This window comes from Drosophila willistoni (assembly GCF_018902025.1).
Source record: "Drosophila willistoni isolate 14030-0811.24 chromosome 2L unlocalized genomic scaffold, UCI_dwil_1.1 Seg196, whole genome shotgun sequence".
Classification (NCBI taxonomy): domain Eukaryota; kingdom Metazoa; phylum Arthropoda; class Insecta; order Diptera; family Drosophilidae; genus Drosophila; species Drosophila willistoni.
The window spans coordinates 4,892,641-4,911,224 of NW_025814048.1; the positions used below are offsets into that span (position 1 = coordinate 4,892,641).

An 18,584-nucleotide genomic window follows, 5' to 3' on the forward strand; every position below is an offset into this window, starting at 1 on the left:
GTCAAAACGATTAGCATGGTCTTGCAAATGGCGATCATTACCAATCATTTTCTAATTCCTTGGCGGTGTAGGGGGATTGGGGAGGGAAATTGGAGTACATAAAGCGAATAACTTTATGAACTTTAAATGCCAACAAATTTGAAGTTTGAAAAAAAAGCTGTGAACAGTTTTTGATACTTGTAAAGCAGGTCATTTTGATTGGGAGCCTGTTTTTTGGCCCCCTTTTAAATAAAATTATTGAAATGATGCAACGGAAAGAGTTATTAGAACTATGTTTTTTATGTGGTTAGATTACGACCTATTTAAAATTTAAATCAAACCTTGAAATTTATGTTTTTACTGAAATAAAAACAAATTAATAGAAAGTTAGCCCAAAAAAGGCATTCTGATGGCGGCATGGATGTAATTCTGGACATTTTTTGTGTAGAGTAAAAAAATTCTAAAATTGCAAATGTAGTTAGGATCAGAATGGTAGTCATTCTGCGTCGACCGCATTTTGTTTCGCCAGTTTTAAGAAAATGGTTTTGAGATAAGCGCGCTAAATGTTTGAAGTTTTCCTCACATGATGAAATTATTCCTCAGTTTTCTCAAAAAACATCGTAACGTAGGGTATGTCGAATTTTGATAAACCTATTTGAAACGATATTCTGAAGAATCAAAAAACATGCAGAAATAGAAATCAGTTCAACTCAATGAAACATCATTAGCTGCTCCATTTAGCAAGGATGTCCGTTATATTTAGTAATTAGAATTAATAAATAACAGTATTCAATGACATTTCGGGTTCTCTTTTCAAATATTCCTTACAGATGTAGAAAATGCAATAATATAGTGAGCATTAAGAGATGTTCTATAAAAGGATAACAATATCTGACTAGAGCAGGGTTAACAACCCTTTGGGAACTCATATTTTCTTTAATATGACTACAACTGAATTCTCATAATCCGACTTTGAGCTTCTAAAATATGACGATCACTTAAAATACTTAAAAGAACCATTCTTCCATCAAAAAAGAATTGACTAACTATTTTTTTAAAGATCAGCATTTGGATAGAGCTTCCGTTTGAAATAACTAAAATTGATTTGTTTAAATTTTTATATTATTATTTTGAATATTATTATTTATATACAAATTTTATATTATTTATGTTTAGTATTATATCTTAAGGTAAAAAAAAATTAATAAATGTACAAATGACTAGAATGCTATTGCCAGATTAAATCGGCGGTTTTTTCATTTGATGAAAGAAATTCGCCAACTTCTAGTTAAGTCTTCAAAGGTGTAAATAGTGTCCAACGATATCTCTTGTTAGTTTTGTGTCGGGTGTCTTAATATTTCTCATCGGAAAGTGGTGTGGCATCGGCACTGTGATCGATGCAAAGTGGAGAGATATTTATATGGGCAGTAGTGCTGGCCGCAGATGAATTGGGCGTATTGTACCCACTCATGGGAGTGGATACATATTTATTACCGCCCATGCTCATGTTACCCATATTCATGGATGACTGATGACGTTGCTGCCGCTGTGGATCTCTGCGATAAGTCCAGTTTTGATTTGGCCTATGTCCACCAGTGTTGTATGTATTTCGCCTGCCTGCGCCATAGAAATTATGGCCGTTGCCATTTGCTCCGTTTCGTCGGTACTGGCTAGGTGATTGATCACTAGGACTGGGTGCATCACTAAAATTTTGATGCGGCGTAAAGGGAGTCATATATAATGCATCATCCCCGGGTGTGTACGGCATGTTAATGTGAGAGGAGTTATGCGATGAGGGTGTGCCTAAGCTACCATAATGACTGGTGTTCGATGATGTTGAGTTACTCAAAATGAAGCCATATGTATTACTAATGGGTTGCGAAACGGAATATGCACTTGAGCTTACACTTCGTCCTCTTACTTGTCTTCCGCTTGAACTGCTAGAAGCAGCAGGACTGATACCACTTCTTGGTGTGCCACTATACACTGAATCCGTAACACTATAAGGGCGACTGCCAGTTGATCTAGCTGAGGCAGAACCCACAGACATGGGCGTAGGTGGAGGACGCATCATGTTGGGTGTAGTACTCAAATTACTTGGGGCCGTTGGCGGATGACTTGAATCCAACCAATGTTCCTTGAACCAACACAACAAACTGTTCACTGAATCAAAGATCTGGCCCCTAAGACGATATCCCTCCGGTATGACGGTAAGATATTCATGAAATACCTTGTCCCTGGGTAAATAGGAGAGCAGAAATTTACCAGGCAATGGCTTGGAAGCAGAAAAGAAATAGTGGATTTTCATCGGTTCCTTGAGTTTCTCGCGGCGCAACAATTTTTCCATGTAATCTCGTTCATTCCCATTGGTGGATGCCAAATTGGACTTGTAATATTTGTACTGCAGAATTTCTCGAGCCGCCATGGCCATGGGGTGAATATGCCGGGCTATGATTTCATCGAGATCCTGGAATTCCTCGGTGCCAATCCAGAGTTTTTTTCCCAAACTGTAATCATTCGGTTTGTCTTCTTCACGCACATCGATGTGCTGGAAGATGTCATTGGCCACCTTCCAGGTGGCAGTTAAATGATCGCTCGCCTTGCTACTCGGACGCAATGCCACGTCACCCTGATCGGCCTTGGCTAACATAGCGATAACTTCGGCATATGGTTTGTTATAGAAACTAGGATGGGCAATAATGCGTCGCATGTATGTCGGTTGCTGCAATGCTTTCGTCTTTGTTTCAGCCATTTTGCCAATATCCAACTGTTCAGACAAATGGTCATAGAAGGTATCTCGCCGAGGACGCCACTCATTCTTCACATCGTTGAGATCGGATGTCTTGGAGGAGCAGTCAACGGAGAATCGATCGATATCGACATTTATGATGCGCACATAAATCATTTGGGAGATGTGCATTAGATCTTCTGGATTACGTATTAACTTATCCGACAGATTCTTAATGTGTATGAAGCCGTGCAGTCCATTATCTAGTCTTAGCTTCACACCGAAAGCCTTTCCCCGACAAGTATTGTCATCAAAATGATTCCACACATCGGATAGCTCGGGAAAATCCTTATGGCAAAATGGGCATTCCCATCTCCCTGTGGCCTCAATCCTTATTGGATTGGCATTATCCATTTGATCACCCTGCGGCCGACGATAGGCAAATCCAATGACCATAGCTCCAACCCATTTTCCCACATAGAACGTCTCGGGCGTCTCTTTGGTCAACAAATCAAAAAGCTCTTCAGAGCTGGGTTTTAGATAAGGCGAACGATAATCCTTGTAGAGGCAATTCAGTTCACTTTTGATGTCATACAGAGTGAAGCGCTTATTGCCGAGTCCCCTACGTTCCAATTCTGCGGCAAATGCATCTAAATCAAGATCATTGAGACGTTCGGGTGACTCCAGGATCTCATCGAGAGCTCCAGCCGGATTGGTTTCTTCATCATCATACTCCATTGCATCGTTGGCCATTTTACGAGCCCATTCGTAGGTCTCCGGATGGACACGTGATCCATCCAAAACCTCCACATAGGCTTCCGTTGAATCTCCCAATATGCTGGTGTCAATCTTAATGAAACCACTGCAATTGATGAAGACCTTGGGACCCAAATGGCAAACGGTGACCAATTGCGTACGATTCTCTAGGCGCTGATTGCTCTGCTTCAATAGCTTCAGCAAGGCCTGTCCCTTGCGAGGACCCAGACCACAAATATATTGCAACAGATTGACGCTACGTGAATTCTGTATCATCACATTGACGTCCAATCCCACCTCATTAGTTCGATTGATAAACTCCAGACTGAGTTGTTCCAATAAAAGCTCTTTGGGCACACGATCCTGCAGGGGATGATAGCGTAGACATAGGATCTCTTCGTCGGCACCGCACAATTGGGAATACTCAACCAAAGGGTCCTGTATTTTACGGGCCAGGGACACAGCTTGCTTTAAAAGAGCTGGATACTCCCTGAAATCCGATTGACCCTTCTTGGAATTGGCATAGACTTTGGCCAATTGATTCTCAACAATCTCCACTTCAATGTGTGGGAATTGCTCGGAGGTTTCCAGCTCTTTAAGTATTTCCCTGATATCTGTCTGAATCATTTGGGCCTCCCGCGATTCGGCCCCAATAACCACAACATGAGGCTTCTTCGATTTGATCAAATTACTCAGCTTACGTAAGTCGGCAAGTTTTTGTGCCTTCTCCTCGGGGTTATTTGATTTCTTACGCTTGAGTATGTTGGGTAGTCGAAGGTAGTCGGATATGTCACCTTCCACAGTGGCGAAGGCACAGAACGCAGCCACTGATTGATCTGAATCGTAGGCCAGGCCCATGGTTCGGATTCCGTGTAAAGTGCTCCAGTCACTGTAGCTGGAGTCAGGAGGCAATTCTGGTTTATACGGTGCCACCTTGAGCCATTTGTACAGCTTGGCTGTGCAGGAGCGCAGAATACACTGCTGGGCCTCTTCCTGAAGCTTTGCCTTCAACTCTTTGATGAGATCTGGTATGACCCATTGTTTCAACGCCATCTGGACACTGTCGGCACGCAGGGCATTCCATTCAAGAACGTGCTTTGAGAATTGATCCAGATGGTACAAAGACTTTGCCCCATCCACATAGTCGCCACTGGCGATGGAATTTCCTTCGAACTCATCGAGGAATTGGATTTCTATAAGTTTCTCCTCCTCAGCCATTAGCAGCTTGATGAACTGATCACCAAAGAGAGTGCCGACAGGTTTTTTGGCCACATATTTCATCGAATACACCGGCGAGTTTTCATCAATCTGGGTCATACCAATTTTAGTGGGCCGAATATTGAGCCGGGCCCGATCGAAATAGACTTCCCTCAGGGTTTTACGCAACAAAGGCTCTTGGGCCAATTGACGGGCGACCACATGTTTGGATGCTTGCAAAACCTCATCCACAGTCTTGAGGCGCGCCGATAGAAATCCCTTGGCCACCTCCGTGGGGCTCAATGACTCTTGTTTGATCTCGTTACGTTGATAATTGTCCCGTAAATTTTCGGCAAACTGTTCGGGAGAGAGTCCAAAACGCTTGACAAATCCAAAAATTCCATCTTTACGGAACACGGCATAGGGACTACAATCTGAAGACTGTTTCAGTTGCTCATCGGCCTCATTCGTTTCATTTTTGGATTCAATATTCTCCGCTGCTTTCTTTGCAGATTGTTTCCGTGCCTTTTCCTTTTCGCGACGTTCCTGGAGCAATTTGCGTTTTTGTTGGGACTGCATTTTGGGCAACTCATGGGAATAGTTGAGTAGAAAATACATATGTACATCCTTAAGCTCTTCCACCGTCTGGACTTCATTCAGATGCTCAAAATCACTGTCCAACATAAGGCGCACATCATCGGGAATTGACTTTTCCGGATCCGCTCCTAAAGTCTCTAACTGAAATTGCCGCATTTTCTCAAAAAGCGTCTTTAGTTTACGCTTGCGTTCGTAGAGCTGGCACCAGAGTTCGTCATGGTAGTAAATCTTCCACAGATCTTCGATACTTAGCTCTGGCTTAATGTATTCCTTCCTATAGAAGGCTATAAATGGTACTTCCAATTGTTGATTACGAATGAATTCAAGCGTTTGCTTGATTTTTAGAACTGCCGTTGGAGCTTTTCGCTCTGCGTTCCAAGCCTGTTCGGATATGGTTGATTTTGAAAATGCATGACGATATATCCAATTGGCCTCATCCTCCAATTCTTGTAAGTCAGCTGCAGTTACAGGAATTTGACGCGTTTGCATACGCTCGGGTATATCAATTCTTCGTATCTCATTATCCACATCGGTGAAATGTCTACGTTTCAATTCACTCGGTTCAAAGACATCAAAAATGGAAACTTTCTTTTTGGCAGATTTCCCTTTCTTGCTTGTCATGTAATTTGTGTCATCACCCTCCGAGTCGTCTTCATAATCGTCGTCATCGTCAAAATCGAAATCATCGAAATCAAAATCAACGCCAAAGATATCCTGGCTCTCCTGCAGACAACTGTTCGGATGAGAAATATTTCATTAGTTGTCTTTTCTTTTTGGTTTTATAACGAAATCTTTTGATTCACTTACGCATCTGTATACATTGGACGACGTCTTTTCTTTTCCGATATGGGACGTCCATTGTCATCTACTATAAAATCATCTGCATCCGATTCCGAATCCTCATCATCATAGTTATGTATCTTGGGAGAATTGCGCTGCCTACGACTTTCATAGCTCTGCGGTAAGAGAAACATTATTAAATCGTATAAGCCTCAAATTCAAATATCCAAAATACAACCTCAGAGCCATAATTATCATTAAATAATTCTTCGGCAATTTTTTCTCTTGCCAATCCTTCATCTACATGCTGTTCCTCGCCATCGCTTTCGGTATCATAGATGCGCCTCAAACGTTTGAAACGTTTCTTCTTTAAACGATACCCAAAGGAAGGAAAAGGACAATTAGTTGGAAAATTTTGTCAAACACTCGTAACTTACACGTCGCTCGACTTTTACACCCAAGTTCTCTTCAATCAAATCGTAGTCATCTTCTTCAAGCCCATCATCAAGATTCGTCGATTCATGCTTCTTGCGCTTCTTGCCACTGATTACGCTGCTTGCATCGTCACGACTTCCACTTGCCACCGAGTCAATTTCACTAGATGTCTCCTGCAATCCTTGACTGGAGGTTTCGGGCTCTGGAATATATCAAGGGTAATTATATTCGACGGAAATTAAAATATTTTTCTTTGGAATTAAAATAACTACCTGAAATTTTGTTAAAGAAAGCTTCTGCCATTTTTTACAACTAACTAGAACAAATTTTCTCCAAGAATGAACAAATTTTCTAATTCTCTTGAATGACTGTCGATTTTCGAATGCAAAGCACACTAAGAGGAAGCATATATGTCAAAATGGCATGACAGTTGGATAGTAGGCAGCACTTTCTTCCTTTTATTTATTTTGAAACGGTCACACGTGCTTTCTGAAAGCTGTCAACAACGATATTCTTTACTTCAAGCAAGCGCGTCAACCCTAAAGAAAATGGTAATGAAGTACACAGAGACAGTAATTGTTATCAGTTTTATTTCTTAAAATTAAAAATGAAGTAATATTTTAATACCCTTGTAAAAACTGTTTATTAATTTAGATCTACGACCATATAAAAAACATTTTTTATCGAGCAGCACGACGAGACTAGTGGAAATGGCCATGTCTTTCAGCCCTAATTCCTATATCTCGTATTCAGCCGGATCCGGTCACTATATCATATAGCTCCCATGTAAATGGAAAAGTCACTGGTGGAGCGATCAGCTTTTGAGGCTGATTTACATTTCTCACACTAAATTTCACCCCCATTTAATGACGTCATATGGAGCGCTCACAATTTGATAGAAGTTAACCCAACTTTCGCTATCTTTCTCACTTACTGACTCTGCTCCCATCTGGCCCCCCAATCAGCTGTTCATTGAATTTTATACACATCAATGAAATTATTTAACATTTTGTGTTGTCGCAAGTAAGTCAAGCAACAAAACAATAAAAAGAGTCTTAAAAACATTTTCGTAAAGTCAAATTTAATTAAATTAACACATATTTTCTGTCTATATGTGAATTACATACATATGCCAATTAGTAAAAAGTTTTATTAATAAATTTAATAGACAACCTGTTGATTTATCTTTAAACATTTTGTCTATTATTTTCCTCAGATTTTATCAATAATGGCTCTGCGTCGTTGTCATTTGAATCCAAAGAAGACTCTTTTCCTACTATGCGATATACAGGAGAAATTCCGTCCGGCTATGCCTCTGTTCGACAACATGGTTAAAAATGCGGACAAGTTGGCAAGTTGAACTTTGGAGCCCCCTCTCCATGCTTATCTGATACAGTAGAGAGATTAATACATGGATTATATTTGATTACAGACTAAAGCCGGTAAGGCTCTGGATATGCCCTTGATTGTAACCGAACATTATCCCGAGAAATTGGGTAAAACTGTCGAGCAATTGGATGTGTGTCATGCCAAAGTAGTTGTCAACAAGACACTCTTCAGCATGATAACGCCGGAGGTGAAGGCGGTGATGAAGGAGCTCTTTCAGGAGAAGCCAGATGATGTAGTGCTTTATGGATTGGAAGTGAGTGAATAGCTGATTTCTAATTTCTTTTGTATTAACATCTCTGTCATTGATAGTCCCACATTTGTGTGGAGCAAACCGCCATTGATCTGCTGGCACAGAATATCAATGTCTATGTGGTGGCCGATTGTTGCTCATCCCGTTTGAATCAGGATCGTGATTTGGCCTTGGATCGTTTGCGTCAAGCTGGCTGTGTGATAACCACAAGTGAAAGTATTATATTCGATTTGGTGCGTGATAAAAATAATCCAAAATTCGATCTAATACGTAAACTGGTATATCCACCCTCCGTGGATATGGAATTGAAACGTAATGCAGGCAGTGGAGTGTCCAAATTGTAAGGGAAATCCATGACTATTGTTAAAATTAAATTGCATTTCACAAAGATGTATGTGTATGTGTGTATATATAGAGAATAAACAGATAACAGTCAATATATAGTAGATGGGATGAAGCCACATTTAAGTTGTCATTTCCGTAACATATTCCATTCAAAAGTTATAAGCAGGCACAATAGCGATAGCAATGGCACGGGCAATGGCTGGCCTTCCTCCCCACCTTCCGGCCATTTCCGTTTCCTTTTGCTGCTGCCTTTTGCGATGACAAAGCAGATTTTAACTATAATTTTTGAAAATCAATATTTATGGCTTTTGTAACTTTATTTGTTCACATTCGACGCTTACAAATCTCAATCTCAATGACGACGATGACTGGCTGACTGCTGCTCCTCCTTACGTGGATGTGCCTTAATGTAGGCCAAATTGTTTCTCAATATAGCCTCTGGAATAGGTGGAGGAGTGGGCAATAGATCACCTTGCGGATGATAGCCATTCTCATCAGCCGTATAGGTAATTTTTATAGGTTTACCCTCTTTGGAAACAAAATGAAATTCTCCCTTCACCTGATGCTCATCGCCAGATTCGTCGGCACCAATGCCATTGGTTATTTCATAACCATAAGAAAAATGCCCATGACCATCTTCCTTTTTATATGCCTTATCCACATGGGCATGGGCATCATCCTCAATAGCCAAACAGGCAACCACGCAAAGGGAAACGATGACAGCCAACTGAAATGGAAAGTGAGATCATCATTAGATTAGATTCTGATTTTGGTAAATCTATATTTATTTACTCACATATCTGAACATGTTGTAAGTATTACCAAATGTTTTTTGCCGAAAAATGCAATCTGGCTCCAGATATTTATACTTACTCCCCACAAAATTCAGGTGTAACCAGTTGTGTGTGGACTCATAAATTAAGTGCATTAAAATATCAATTTCAAATTTTAATTATTTTATTTCAAATTTCATCAAGATAATAATAATAATAACAACAATATCAATTCAAGGTCAATTCTCAATGTGTGGACGAAAACCTTGCGAATCGGCTATATAAGTCACGCGGATGGGTTTGCCTCCATCCTGGGCAGGTAAAAAGTATTCACCCTCTATAGCATTCACATTGCCCTTAGCACTTTGGTCAATTCCATTGCTGACCTTGACTTTATGCTCAAATTGTCCAGCTCCATCTAAATTTTGCACATTCTTTGTTTCAATGAGCTCTGCCTCTGGATAATCCTGAGTGGAAGATGCCAAAGCCACCATTACAATAACTAGAATCACAGCCTAAATTAAAGAATCACAATTAAAATTTAAGTTTCTTTCGAAATACAATTGCCAACCCGACCTGTTTCAGCATTTTGCTTTAAAGGTTTAAACAAATAGACAAAAATGTTGCCCGGCTTTATATACCCAAGCCGTGGAGAAGATACCAACAGCCAGTTGACCACACTAACTAAACGAGTTTTAATCAATTAGCTAAATGATTGAGATTAAATCGAACAAAAAACATGGGCCATGAATATGCATATAATCTCATGTGTCTGGCGGTGTCAGGCCTCCATCCCCGAAATCATTGTGTGCTCAAGACAAATTATTCAGCTAAATTTGAAAATATATTTATATATAAACAGTGAGTAATATAATTTTTAATAATGCATTTGCCAAAGTTTCTGTTTATGAAATGGATACGATGTTTTGCCCGCATTTAGTATTTTGGGACTACTCAACATTTTGGCAATATTCGTTAAGTAATCTGGTTTCTTATATGGCGAGCTGTCCTCTAGATCATTATATTTCCGACCCCAATGCATATTCTTCGATTCTAGAACTGATGGATATAATTGGGCCACCTGCTCTTGAAGCGATAAGTCACTTTCCGCTGCTTTATTGAACGCGTTCTCATTTCGTTTATTACAGAATTTCTCAAAATATTTATTCGCCTCATCGCGAGCTGAGAATTTCAAAGCATTCATATCCCAGGGTACATTTAATTTGGTTTTTATTTCATCGGAAATTGTATTATCATTGGTAGAGAAGAGCGTTTGAAACATGTTCTTCAACTCAATTGATTCTTTGTCCTCGAAAGACCGGTTGGCACGTTTGAATTTATTCGCATCGTATTCGATTTCTTTGAGTTCCATATTAGGTTTATCTTCATGATGATATTTTGTTTTCAGTTTCTTGGATGTTTTATCTGAATGATCAATGGTCAATGCTCCTTGTTTTGGTTCGAATTCGATTTCTTTGAGTTCTATATTAGGTTTATCTTCATGATGATATTTAGTTTTTAACTTCTTTGCTGTTTTATCTGAAGACTCATGAAAAGCCACTTCTTGTCTTGGTTCGTGTTCGGTTTTCTTGAGTTCTACATTTGGTTTACTTTTTTGGTGAAATTTGATCTTCAGTTTCGAGTGTGATTGAGCTGGATACTCATTTGTGTCCACCAGACTTTGCTTCGGTTGAGACATTTCTTGAGGCACATTATTTTGCAACTTATTTTCAAAATCCAATTCGGAAACACTGTCCATATCTTTAGGTAAATATCCACGACTTTTAAGATAAACAATAGGCGATTGCCAATTGTCAATAAGATCATTTACTATGGTCCTTACAGAGTTCTGATATTTAAGAACTTTCACTGGGCTCGCAATGGCAAAAGGAGTAGAAAATATAAGCAAAATCATAATAAATGACATTTTCAAAATTTTTTTTTTTCAGATTGCCATTCAAACAAAAAAGTAACGGCCACCCCTGTTGGGAGGTGTTGCCATATCATCTAAAATACCTCTTTGTTGCCATGGCTGGTCACACTGATTCTAAACAGCTGTTGTTTTGTTGAGACTGGGAAAAAGGTAAAAATTGTCAAACAAATTTGCATTGCAATCACATAAATTAAAATTTATTCCAGATTGCGGCAGCAAAATGGTCATCACCAACAACACAACACTGCCCGAGGAATCGGAATTGAATACCCAGGAGCTAAATCTGTCGACGGCTGCTTTAAGAGCAGGCGCCTTTCATTTGGGCAAACAATGCGAACAGCAAAATAATGTTAGTAAAACTTGGTGATTGAGCAAATAACTTGAACATTATATATTAACTATAGTTAAAGGATGACTGGATCTTTATTTACCCACTCACATTTCCCACAATTGTCCAGCCGGAAGATTTTCAAATCTATTTTCGTTATATAACCTAACCTCAAAAATAACACTTTTGTTTACGTTTTTTATATTGTTTCGTGTTTTATTTCCAGGAGTTTATGCTATGCCGACAGGAGCTTGATGATCCAAGGGCCTGTTTGTCAGAGGGCAAAGCTGTAACCAATTGCGCCCTGAACTTCTTCCGTCAGGTGAAGAAGACCTGTTATGAGGAATTCATGCAATACGCCACTTGCCTGGACAAGAGCAGTGGAACCATGGCTTTTGGGCAGTAAGTTGTATTGGTTAGTTATAATAAAGACGAGTGCTAAACATATTCCTTTCAGCTGCCGCAAGACCCAGGGTGTGTTTGACAAGTGTGTTAAGGACAACTTTGATTGGGATCGTCCATCCTATGGTTACTTTTCCAGGGCCAAGGTGAGTTGGTGTTGATATTATCTCTGTCAGTACATTGTTTCATTCAAACTCTTCGTACAGGTGGTACAAACAGCTCGCCCACCTCCAAAGAAAGAGGAAATCACCGTTTATCCCGATGCCACACCTGGCCTACCCGAGGATTATCCAAAGCCACCAGCCAAATATGGCTCACGTTTCCATTGGCTGGAATAGTTGTTGTTGATCGATCAATTAAATAATTGCTCCCAGCTTGAAAAATCATCTTCTAATCTAATATAGAAAACTTCTAATTGTTGATTTGGTGTTTATTTCATTCATTCATTTGCATAACCCAACACAATTTCCTTAATTTTATCCATTATAGTTAAATACTGATTCTCCAGGCAGCAGCTGCAATAGCTAATGGGAATTTTGGCGCTACCCTCAATCCTAGGATGTATAGGCAAACATTGATAGTAAACCCAAGAGACACTATCCTCGCCCAGGATTAGCATTATCTTGTCATAACGATAGCCATTAATGTTGAAAAGCTCCAATTGGCCAGTCAGAATGCGCCACTCGCAGAAACGTATATGGCTTTCAGAAGGCAGATTCGAACGCTCCCGCATCATCACATGCTCAAACCAATCTCGCACTGGTACAATAGATCCGCTTGGTGGATACTTTCTCAATTGATAACTGATGCGCGGATAGTGAGGATGTCTGCAAGTAAACGAGATTTAATATTAGATTGCTTCTCTTAAGCTATGATTCCAAACTCAATGTAATACTTACATATAAGGCACAAAGGATAACCGCACAATGACAAATTCATGGTTATTTTGTGGAATCATGTTCAGATCGATTCTTTGAGAATCTCAGATAATATTTAATATTATGTTTGAAGCGTTCGGAACGCGTTGCTGTGCAAGACTGAATATAGTTTTGGCTATCAAGTCGGTTATATATAGGAAAAAGAATGATGCAGTCAGGTAGATAAGATTCCATCCAGTCCCGCCAGCTGTCAGGGTAATCCCCCTTTTACCTGCTTTTCCAATTTACATACAGTCATAATCATTTTAACATATTTTTATAGTTTTATTACACAGTTTTAACAATTAAGGTCCTTTTAGTCTTGGTACCATTTGGTACGCTTGGGTTTCTTAACTTTACCCCCGGTAGTCTCCTGATTGCTGCTAATCATGCTCTTATATTTATTGATCAAGGGCCGCAGGTCATCTTTCTCCTTTTTACGCCCCTGCTTGGGTCGATTATTGGCCTTGCGTTCGGCCAGATGGGTTTCGCGTATTTTCTTATTCTTCTGTTTGCGTTTCTCGGTCTTTACCCGCTTCACATGCTCTTGGGCCTGTTCGGCGATCTTCTTCTTGGAACGCATGCGTAGAGATGTGCCCGGTTTGGCTGCTGCACCCACAAAGTTGGGTTGCTCTTCAGTCGGCTTGGGTGGCTCTGATTTCTGTTTGTCCTTTGCAGCACGTGAAGCTTCCAGTTTTTTCAAATGCTTCTGAAGTTTGGTTTTGTTATCGCCTTGAGGTGGAGTTGCTAGAGTTGGCTTTGGCTTCGATTTGCCCTTATTTTTCTTCTGTTCGAGTTTGTTCTGATAGGTGGGATTATTCTGTTTGGATCGCTCTTGTCGCTTCTCTTTGATTTTGTGCACTGCTCGATCCTCTATACTAAAGGCTACAATTGGACGCTGCAAAGTAAAAGATAAAGTTTTGTAAGAGAGAGAGAGTAGGATTTAGAATATACTAACATGCTGAGTGCCAAAGATTTGTGGATTGTTATTTAACTTTCTCAGAGCTGTCAACGCTCGCTGATGTGTGTCAAAGGAGAGAAAACCAAAGCCCTTGGATTTACCCTGAGGGAATTCGGGTGTAATCTTCTGTTCCCTCATTACCCGGCACTCATGTGGACGGAAACCCGTATAAGTTAAAGCCATTTGCTTAAGTTTCTCATTATCGTAGCTCTGAGGAAGATTGTGAATGGACAAACGATTGCGGGAAACAAATCTGAAGGACATTAAAAGATAATTAGAAAAAAATTTAGAGACAAATTATACTTAATTACCGATTTAAGTTCTTTAGAACCTGTGTTTTCACTTGTTCCAATTCATGTCGCTTAGCCATATCGGATGTGGTTACTCCGTCGGCTGCCTTTGATCCCGCCATGATAAGACCTTCGCGGGCCAAATATAAATTTCTCGAATCTTTGCCAGAATCATCTTTGCTCTGTTCCTGCTTTTGTTTATTCTTAATCTCGTCGCGGGATAAGGCTGGATGGGGGTCAAGAACCTCCTCCATTAGTTTGAATTCCGTGCCAGCTTGCAAACAGAGATCGGCTGACTCTTTGTTTTTGAATTTCACAAAGGCAGTGCCCTTGGAATGGCCCGAGATCTGCTGTCGATTAATGATGGCATATTGAACTATACCGAATTTGCGGCAAACTTTACGTAAATCAGCATCTTCGGCATCAAAAGGCACATTCTTAATGAATACTGTGCATCCCTGCTGAACATCGTCGGAGATTTGTTTTTCCTTTTTAACTTTGGACACATCCAATTTAGATTTTAGTTCGTCTTTGTCATCATCCTCCTCATCGGAATCTCCATCTTCCTCCTGATCTTCTTCTTCGTCTTCGTTGCCTGAAGCTTTGTCATCTTCATCATCCTCTAAGTCTTCCTCTTTTACCGTCTCATCTTCATCCACATCTGGTTTTTCTTCGTCTTCTACTTTTAACTTTTTTTCCTCTTGCTCCTCATCTTCCTCCTTCACGTGCTTGGTGGTGTATTCATCTTTGCCCAGCGCCCAATCAACAAAGACTTGTCTTCCCAGCATTTCCTTGCCATTTGCTTCCTTAATAGCTTTTGTGGCCTGATTGATGGTTTCATATTGGACAAAGGCACATCCAACCAGTTTGCCATCACCTCGCTTGAGTATATTTACATCTTCGAGAGTTCCCCACTGCTGGAAGTGTTGACGCAGTGTCTCATCCGTGGATTTATAACTTATGTTGCGAACTATTAGACGTGCACGTTTCTTTTGCCGGCGCTCCCTTTCCTCCTTCAGCCGCTGGGTGTTGAATGGATTTCGGCGCTTTGGTTGTTTCCCATTTGTCGATTCCGGGTTCGGCTCTGGCTCCACTGTGGCATCCACAAGAGGCTTCATTTTCTTCTTTAGCTCCATCTTTACCCACAGTTTCTCTGCACGTGGAGCTGTTCGAATTGTTATGGTATGGTATACCAGTGCAGCCAAACTAGCCAAAATCTAGCTTAAAAAGGCTACATCTTTTTAAGCGTTGCCATATATATAAAAATCACAAATGCGGCATCACTCGTTTCGTTTTTAAAAAAGTATTTTTATTCAATTTTGTTTGGGATCATCAAATAGCTTGTGAAACTCAGAAGGCGTCTTGAAATAGTCAATTAACAGCATGGATGTGCGGTTACCCAATTTAAACATAATATGACTCCATGGGTTTAAGAAATTTGTGTATTCTGCTATCTCTCCACGGTTGAAAAAATGCTTTACGGTGCCCAACGGCATCTGAGAGCCATAAACAGCAACATATCTGTAATAATTTAATGATAAGTCTGTACACATATGTGACATTAATTCACTTACTTGTCATTGCTTTTGTAAATCCTTAAGGGATATTTAGCCACAAAAATGCGAATGGCCAGGTTGATCAGTACAAATCCCGAGAGAAAGAAATACAAATCGGTTTCATGCGATACTAGCGTGGCCAAGTCAATTTTCCTTGCCAGGTTGATAAAGTTCATATTTGTGGCAAATTGATAGGCAGCGACTAAACCAATCACCGACACTGTTAAAGTAGATATATTTTTCGTCCAGGTCACATAGTATTCAATGGGTGCCCGGTAAATTAATTGATAGCTGCTCTCTGGCAATTTATCCTTGTGTAACAGTTTTCTTTCCACATCGCTGGAAGTTCTCTTTTGATATTGCGTAGAGCTAGAGCTGCGAGACAATAAACTTGAATTAGGTTTTACTAAACACCAACCAAAGCTAACTTACCATATTAATCGTTTAATGGCTAAGCCGGTATTTAATCTAAAATTAATTAATGTTTTTGTACTATGTAAAAGAGCCGCTGCACACATTTTGATACAATAACAGCTGTTTGAAATTTTTCAGCGTTGCCACTAGACAGAATTACGAATTTAATTATAGTAAACAAAACAAAAAGTTAATTTTTTAATGTGCTTTTTAATTTAAATATAATCAATCTGCAGTTGCCGGAAATGCAGGGAATACTGTAATTTAAATTATTTTGAAAGTAATTTTTAAATACACAAATTTACCCCACGTATAAACTTCACATACACACAATATAGACACATTTTTCAACATTAGACAAGAGCAAAACAAACAGGAAAACATACATCAAAACAGAAAAACAAAAAAAAAAAAACAAAAAATTCATAATAAAACTTGGTATATACATAAGCGATGTCCAAGCGCATTGGCCAGGATATATCTGGCGATGGACCAAATACCAAAAGACGTTCGTCCTCCATGGAGGCGAACAGAAATTCAGAAGAATTTCAAATAAAAACAAAGGACAGACTAAATGAACAGGCTGAACCAGCAGAATCGCTACACAGAGATTGCAACGGTGATGGTCAAGGTATAGAGATGCGAGTGGCTCTATCGCCTACTAGCCATGTGCCAGCCTATACGGGTAATGGACCGATTTGTAATGTTCCCTCGCTGGAGTCATTTCTGTTTCAACAGACACCAGCTGGCAGTCAGTTGACATCATGGGTAAATGTCTCCGAATCCTTGACTTCCTATAATGAGGTAAATCCCTTGCACTTGCCGGAATATACGAATGGAGCTATGTTAAGGAAACAGAGTAAGTTAACCCATCAAAGGCCTCTAAGATCTTACGTATTAATCCTTTTTTTTTTAGTTTCCACCACATCAAAATTGTCACGCCGTGGGCAACTGCAATTGTTGCGTCAAAATGCCTTAAAGGCTTTGGCCCTGGAGCGGGAATTGACATCAAACAGCTCTTCCTCAACAGCGAATCAAAGTGTGGCCTTAATGATACGTTTTCCTGATCCAGAAATCACCGCATCTATGGTCGCTGGCTATTGCAAGGAGATCACCGATGTCTGTCTTAATACTGGGAACGGTGGCAATGTACAACCACGATCTTGTTTGGTTTATTTAAAATCAGGAGCCGATGTGGGAAAGGCTATCGAAGAGCTGAATCAGATACGTTTCGGATCAGGGAATCTTCAGGCAGAGCTCAGAGCCTTCACCGACGAGGAACAAGCAGAATTGATTGATCCCTGTTGGTTGTATGTTAGCAATATACCATTTACCATGACGACGGGGGCTATCAAGGAGTTCTTTGTCAACTCTGTGCGGGTCGATATTGGTATACAAAAGCGTTTAAAACGGGCACGTTATGCCTTTGTACGCTATGCCAGTCCAGAAATAGCCCGCGATGCCTTCCGGGAATTGGTCGATAGTCAATTGAATAGTCGCATTCTAACTGTTCGCTATCGACGCAAACTAAAACGTACCACAGCACCGCCAGTCCATCAGACCGTTGAACAATCAAACAATTCCGAAATGGCACTTAATGCAACCGATGACGATGTTAAGGTTTTAACACCGCCTCCGGTTGAGTCCATAACCATTAGCGATGATAACGAAGATAATGACAATTCAGAGGAAAGTAAACTAACCAAACACGATAAAGACATCAGAGAGCTGAAGAAACAGCTAGAGGTACAGGCTAAACTTATTAGAGATCTACAGACCAGTCATCAGCCGAAGTATAAATCGGAATGCCCAGAACACAGATCTATCAGTAAAATCGAAATGGATCAAACACCGATTGTTGATCTGGCGCAGAATATTAAAATGGAGCGCTCCTATTTGGGCATTAATGAAACGAATGAAAATAATGTGGATACAATTGTGATGCCAGTCTATGTGCCAACCACTCAGCCTCTGGATAACTCCCTGCAACTCGATGACCCCCAATTGGGGAGCAACACCAACAAATGTAAATTAAATTGATATCCTTTCTTTACGAAGGATCTATTTTTTGTAATGATCTCTCTCCTCCCTCATTTTTACTCAGTTTTCAATTGTTTTGGGCGGCTGTTTTCAGGTATAGCACGCCGCAAGAGTCAATCAACTGTCGGACCACATACGGACGACAATCGAGGAGGAGTTTCTGCTCCTGGTCCAGCTCCAGCACTCCAATCGAATGAGGCGCGCCTGGAAGAGCTATATGCCCAGTTATAGAGTCTGATTTTATTTTGCATTAAAATCTAATTAAATTTTCTGTAAGCCAAGTACAAAAAAAAAAAAATACTATGCAATATTAAATAAGTTTACGATATGGTTTCTATTTTTTTTTCTTTTTTCATTTTTATATATTTTTGTATGTTTTATGTTTTTTCGTCTTATATCATTTGTCGTTCCTTAAATTATTATTACACATAATAATACATAATAATAGTTAAATAATAATATTTCGGTTTTAAATATTAAATCCGAACAATAATTGCTTATCTATATTTATCTC

General features: G+C 39.8%; 10 protein-coding genes across 13 annotated transcripts; 3 read left to right on the plus strand and 7 right to left on the minus strand.

The window, feature by feature from the left end:
- Positions 1-1,155: 1,155 nt before the first annotated feature.
- Positions 1,156-6,818, minus strand: LOC6640278 (transcription elongation factor SPT6). Of its 2 annotated transcripts, none has more exons than XM_002063344.3 (5): positions 6,745-6,818; positions 6,475-6,674; positions 6,276-6,401; positions 6,065-6,213; positions 1,156-5,990 (listed from the first exon to the last, which is right to left on the minus strand). In XM_002063344.3, the coding sequence occupies exons 1-5, from the start codon at positions 6,773-6,775 to the stop codon at positions 1,331-1,333; spliced, it is 5,166 nt and encodes a 1,721-aa protein (XP_002063380.1). In that variant the 5' UTR covers positions 6,776-6,818; the 3' UTR covers positions 1,156-1,330. The 2 variants fall into 2 exon arrangements, with proteins under 2 accessions (XP_002063380.1, XP_023030663.1); XM_023174895.2 differs by having other exon boundaries at positions 6,276-6,404.
- A 588-nt stretch (positions 6,819-7,406) lies between these two features.
- Positions 7,407-8,550, plus strand: LOC6640277 (isochorismatase domain-containing protein 1). Of its 2 annotated transcripts, none has more exons than XM_002063343.4 (4): positions 7,407-7,495; positions 7,689-7,823; positions 7,905-8,114; positions 8,171-8,550. In XM_002063343.4, exons 2-4 carry the CDS (start codon positions 7,701-7,703, stop codon positions 8,453-8,455), a joined length of 618 nt encoding a protein of 205 aa, XP_002063379.1. In that variant the 5' UTR covers positions 7,407-7,495; positions 7,689-7,700; the 3' UTR covers positions 8,456-8,550. The 2 variants fall into 2 exon arrangements, with proteins under 2 accessions (XP_002063379.1, XP_046865893.1); XM_047009937.1 differs by lacking the exon at positions 7,407-7,495 and adding an exon at positions 7,521-7,541.
- A 208-nt stretch (positions 8,551-8,758) lies between these two features.
- Positions 8,759-9,384, minus strand: LOC6640464 (pupal cuticle protein Edg-78E). The gene is made up of 2 exons (XM_002063342.3): positions 9,253-9,384; positions 8,759-9,183 (listed from the first exon to the last, which is right to left on the minus strand). The coding sequence occupies exons 1-2, from the start codon at positions 9,382-9,384 to the stop codon at positions 8,809-8,811; spliced, it is 507 nt and encodes a 168-aa protein (XP_002063378.3). The 3' UTR covers positions 8,759-8,808.
- An 84-nt stretch (positions 9,385-9,468) lies between these two features.
- Positions 9,469-9,817, minus strand: LOC26530290. The gene is made up of 2 exons (XM_015178952.2): positions 9,806-9,817; positions 9,469-9,744 (listed from the first exon to the last, which is right to left on the minus strand). Exons 1-2 carry the CDS (start codon positions 9,815-9,817, stop codon positions 9,469-9,471), a joined length of 288 nt encoding a protein of 95 aa, XP_015034438.2.
- A 276-nt stretch (positions 9,818-10,093) lies between these two features.
- LOC6640463 lies at positions 10,094-11,196 on the minus strand. Its single transcript, XM_002063341.3, has one exon. It carries the CDS (start codon positions 11,154-11,156, stop codon positions 10,107-10,109), a length of 1,050 nt encoding a protein of 349 aa, XP_002063377.3. The 5' UTR covers positions 11,157-11,196; the 3' UTR covers positions 10,094-10,106.
- A 56-nt stretch (positions 11,197-11,252) lies between these two features.
- On the plus strand, positions 11,253-12,314 carry LOC6640462 (NADH dehydrogenase [ubiquinone] 1 alpha subcomplex subunit 8). The gene is made up of 5 exons (XM_002063340.4): positions 11,253-11,312; positions 11,369-11,511; positions 11,717-11,892; positions 11,948-12,038; positions 12,099-12,314. Exons 2-5 carry the CDS (start codon positions 11,383-11,385, stop codon positions 12,228-12,230), a joined length of 528 nt encoding a protein of 175 aa, XP_002063376.1. The 5' UTR covers positions 11,253-11,312; positions 11,369-11,382; the 3' UTR covers positions 12,231-12,314.
- On the minus strand, positions 12,242-12,951 carry LOC6640461. Its single transcript, XM_002063339.3, has 2 exons — positions 12,792-12,951; positions 12,242-12,719 (listed from the first exon to the last, which is right to left on the minus strand). The coding sequence occupies exons 1-2, from the start codon at positions 12,848-12,850 to the stop codon at positions 12,332-12,334; spliced, it is 447 nt and encodes a 148-aa protein (XP_002063375.1). The 5' UTR covers positions 12,851-12,951; the 3' UTR covers positions 12,242-12,331.
- A 122-nt stretch (positions 12,952-13,073) lies between these two features.
- On the minus strand, positions 13,074-15,256 carry LOC6640460 (RNA-binding protein 28). The gene is made up of 3 exons (XM_002063338.3): positions 14,082-15,256; positions 13,768-14,023; positions 13,074-13,707 (listed from the first exon to the last, which is right to left on the minus strand). The coding sequence occupies exons 1-3, from the start codon at positions 15,194-15,196 to the stop codon at positions 13,126-13,128; spliced, it is 1,953 nt and encodes a 650-aa protein (XP_002063374.1). The 5' UTR covers positions 15,197-15,256; the 3' UTR covers positions 13,074-13,125.
- A 91-nt stretch (positions 15,257-15,347) lies between these two features.
- LOC26530124 lies at positions 15,348-16,195 on the minus strand. Its single transcript, XM_015178941.3, has 3 exons — positions 16,049-16,195; positions 15,635-15,991; positions 15,348-15,581 (listed from the first exon to the last, which is right to left on the minus strand). The coding sequence occupies exons 1-3, from the start codon at positions 16,132-16,134 to the stop codon at positions 15,374-15,376; spliced, it is 651 nt and encodes a 216-aa protein (XP_015034427.1). The 5' UTR covers positions 16,135-16,195; the 3' UTR covers positions 15,348-15,373.
- A 159-nt stretch (positions 16,196-16,354) lies between these two features.
- LOC6640268 (protein painting of fourth) lies at positions 16,355-18,407 on the plus strand. Of its 2 annotated transcripts, none has more exons than XM_002063337.4 (3): positions 16,355-16,889; positions 16,947-18,056; positions 18,165-18,407. In XM_002063337.4, the coding sequence occupies exons 1-3, from the start codon at positions 16,484-16,486 to the stop codon at positions 18,299-18,301; spliced, it is 1,653 nt and encodes a 550-aa protein (XP_002063373.1). In that variant the 5' UTR covers positions 16,355-16,483; the 3' UTR covers positions 18,302-18,407. The 2 variants fall into 2 exon arrangements, with proteins under 2 accessions (XP_002063373.1, XP_023030692.1); XM_023174924.2 differs by having other exon boundaries at positions 16,357-16,889; positions 18,135-18,407.
- Positions 18,408-18,584: the final 177 nt, after the last annotated feature.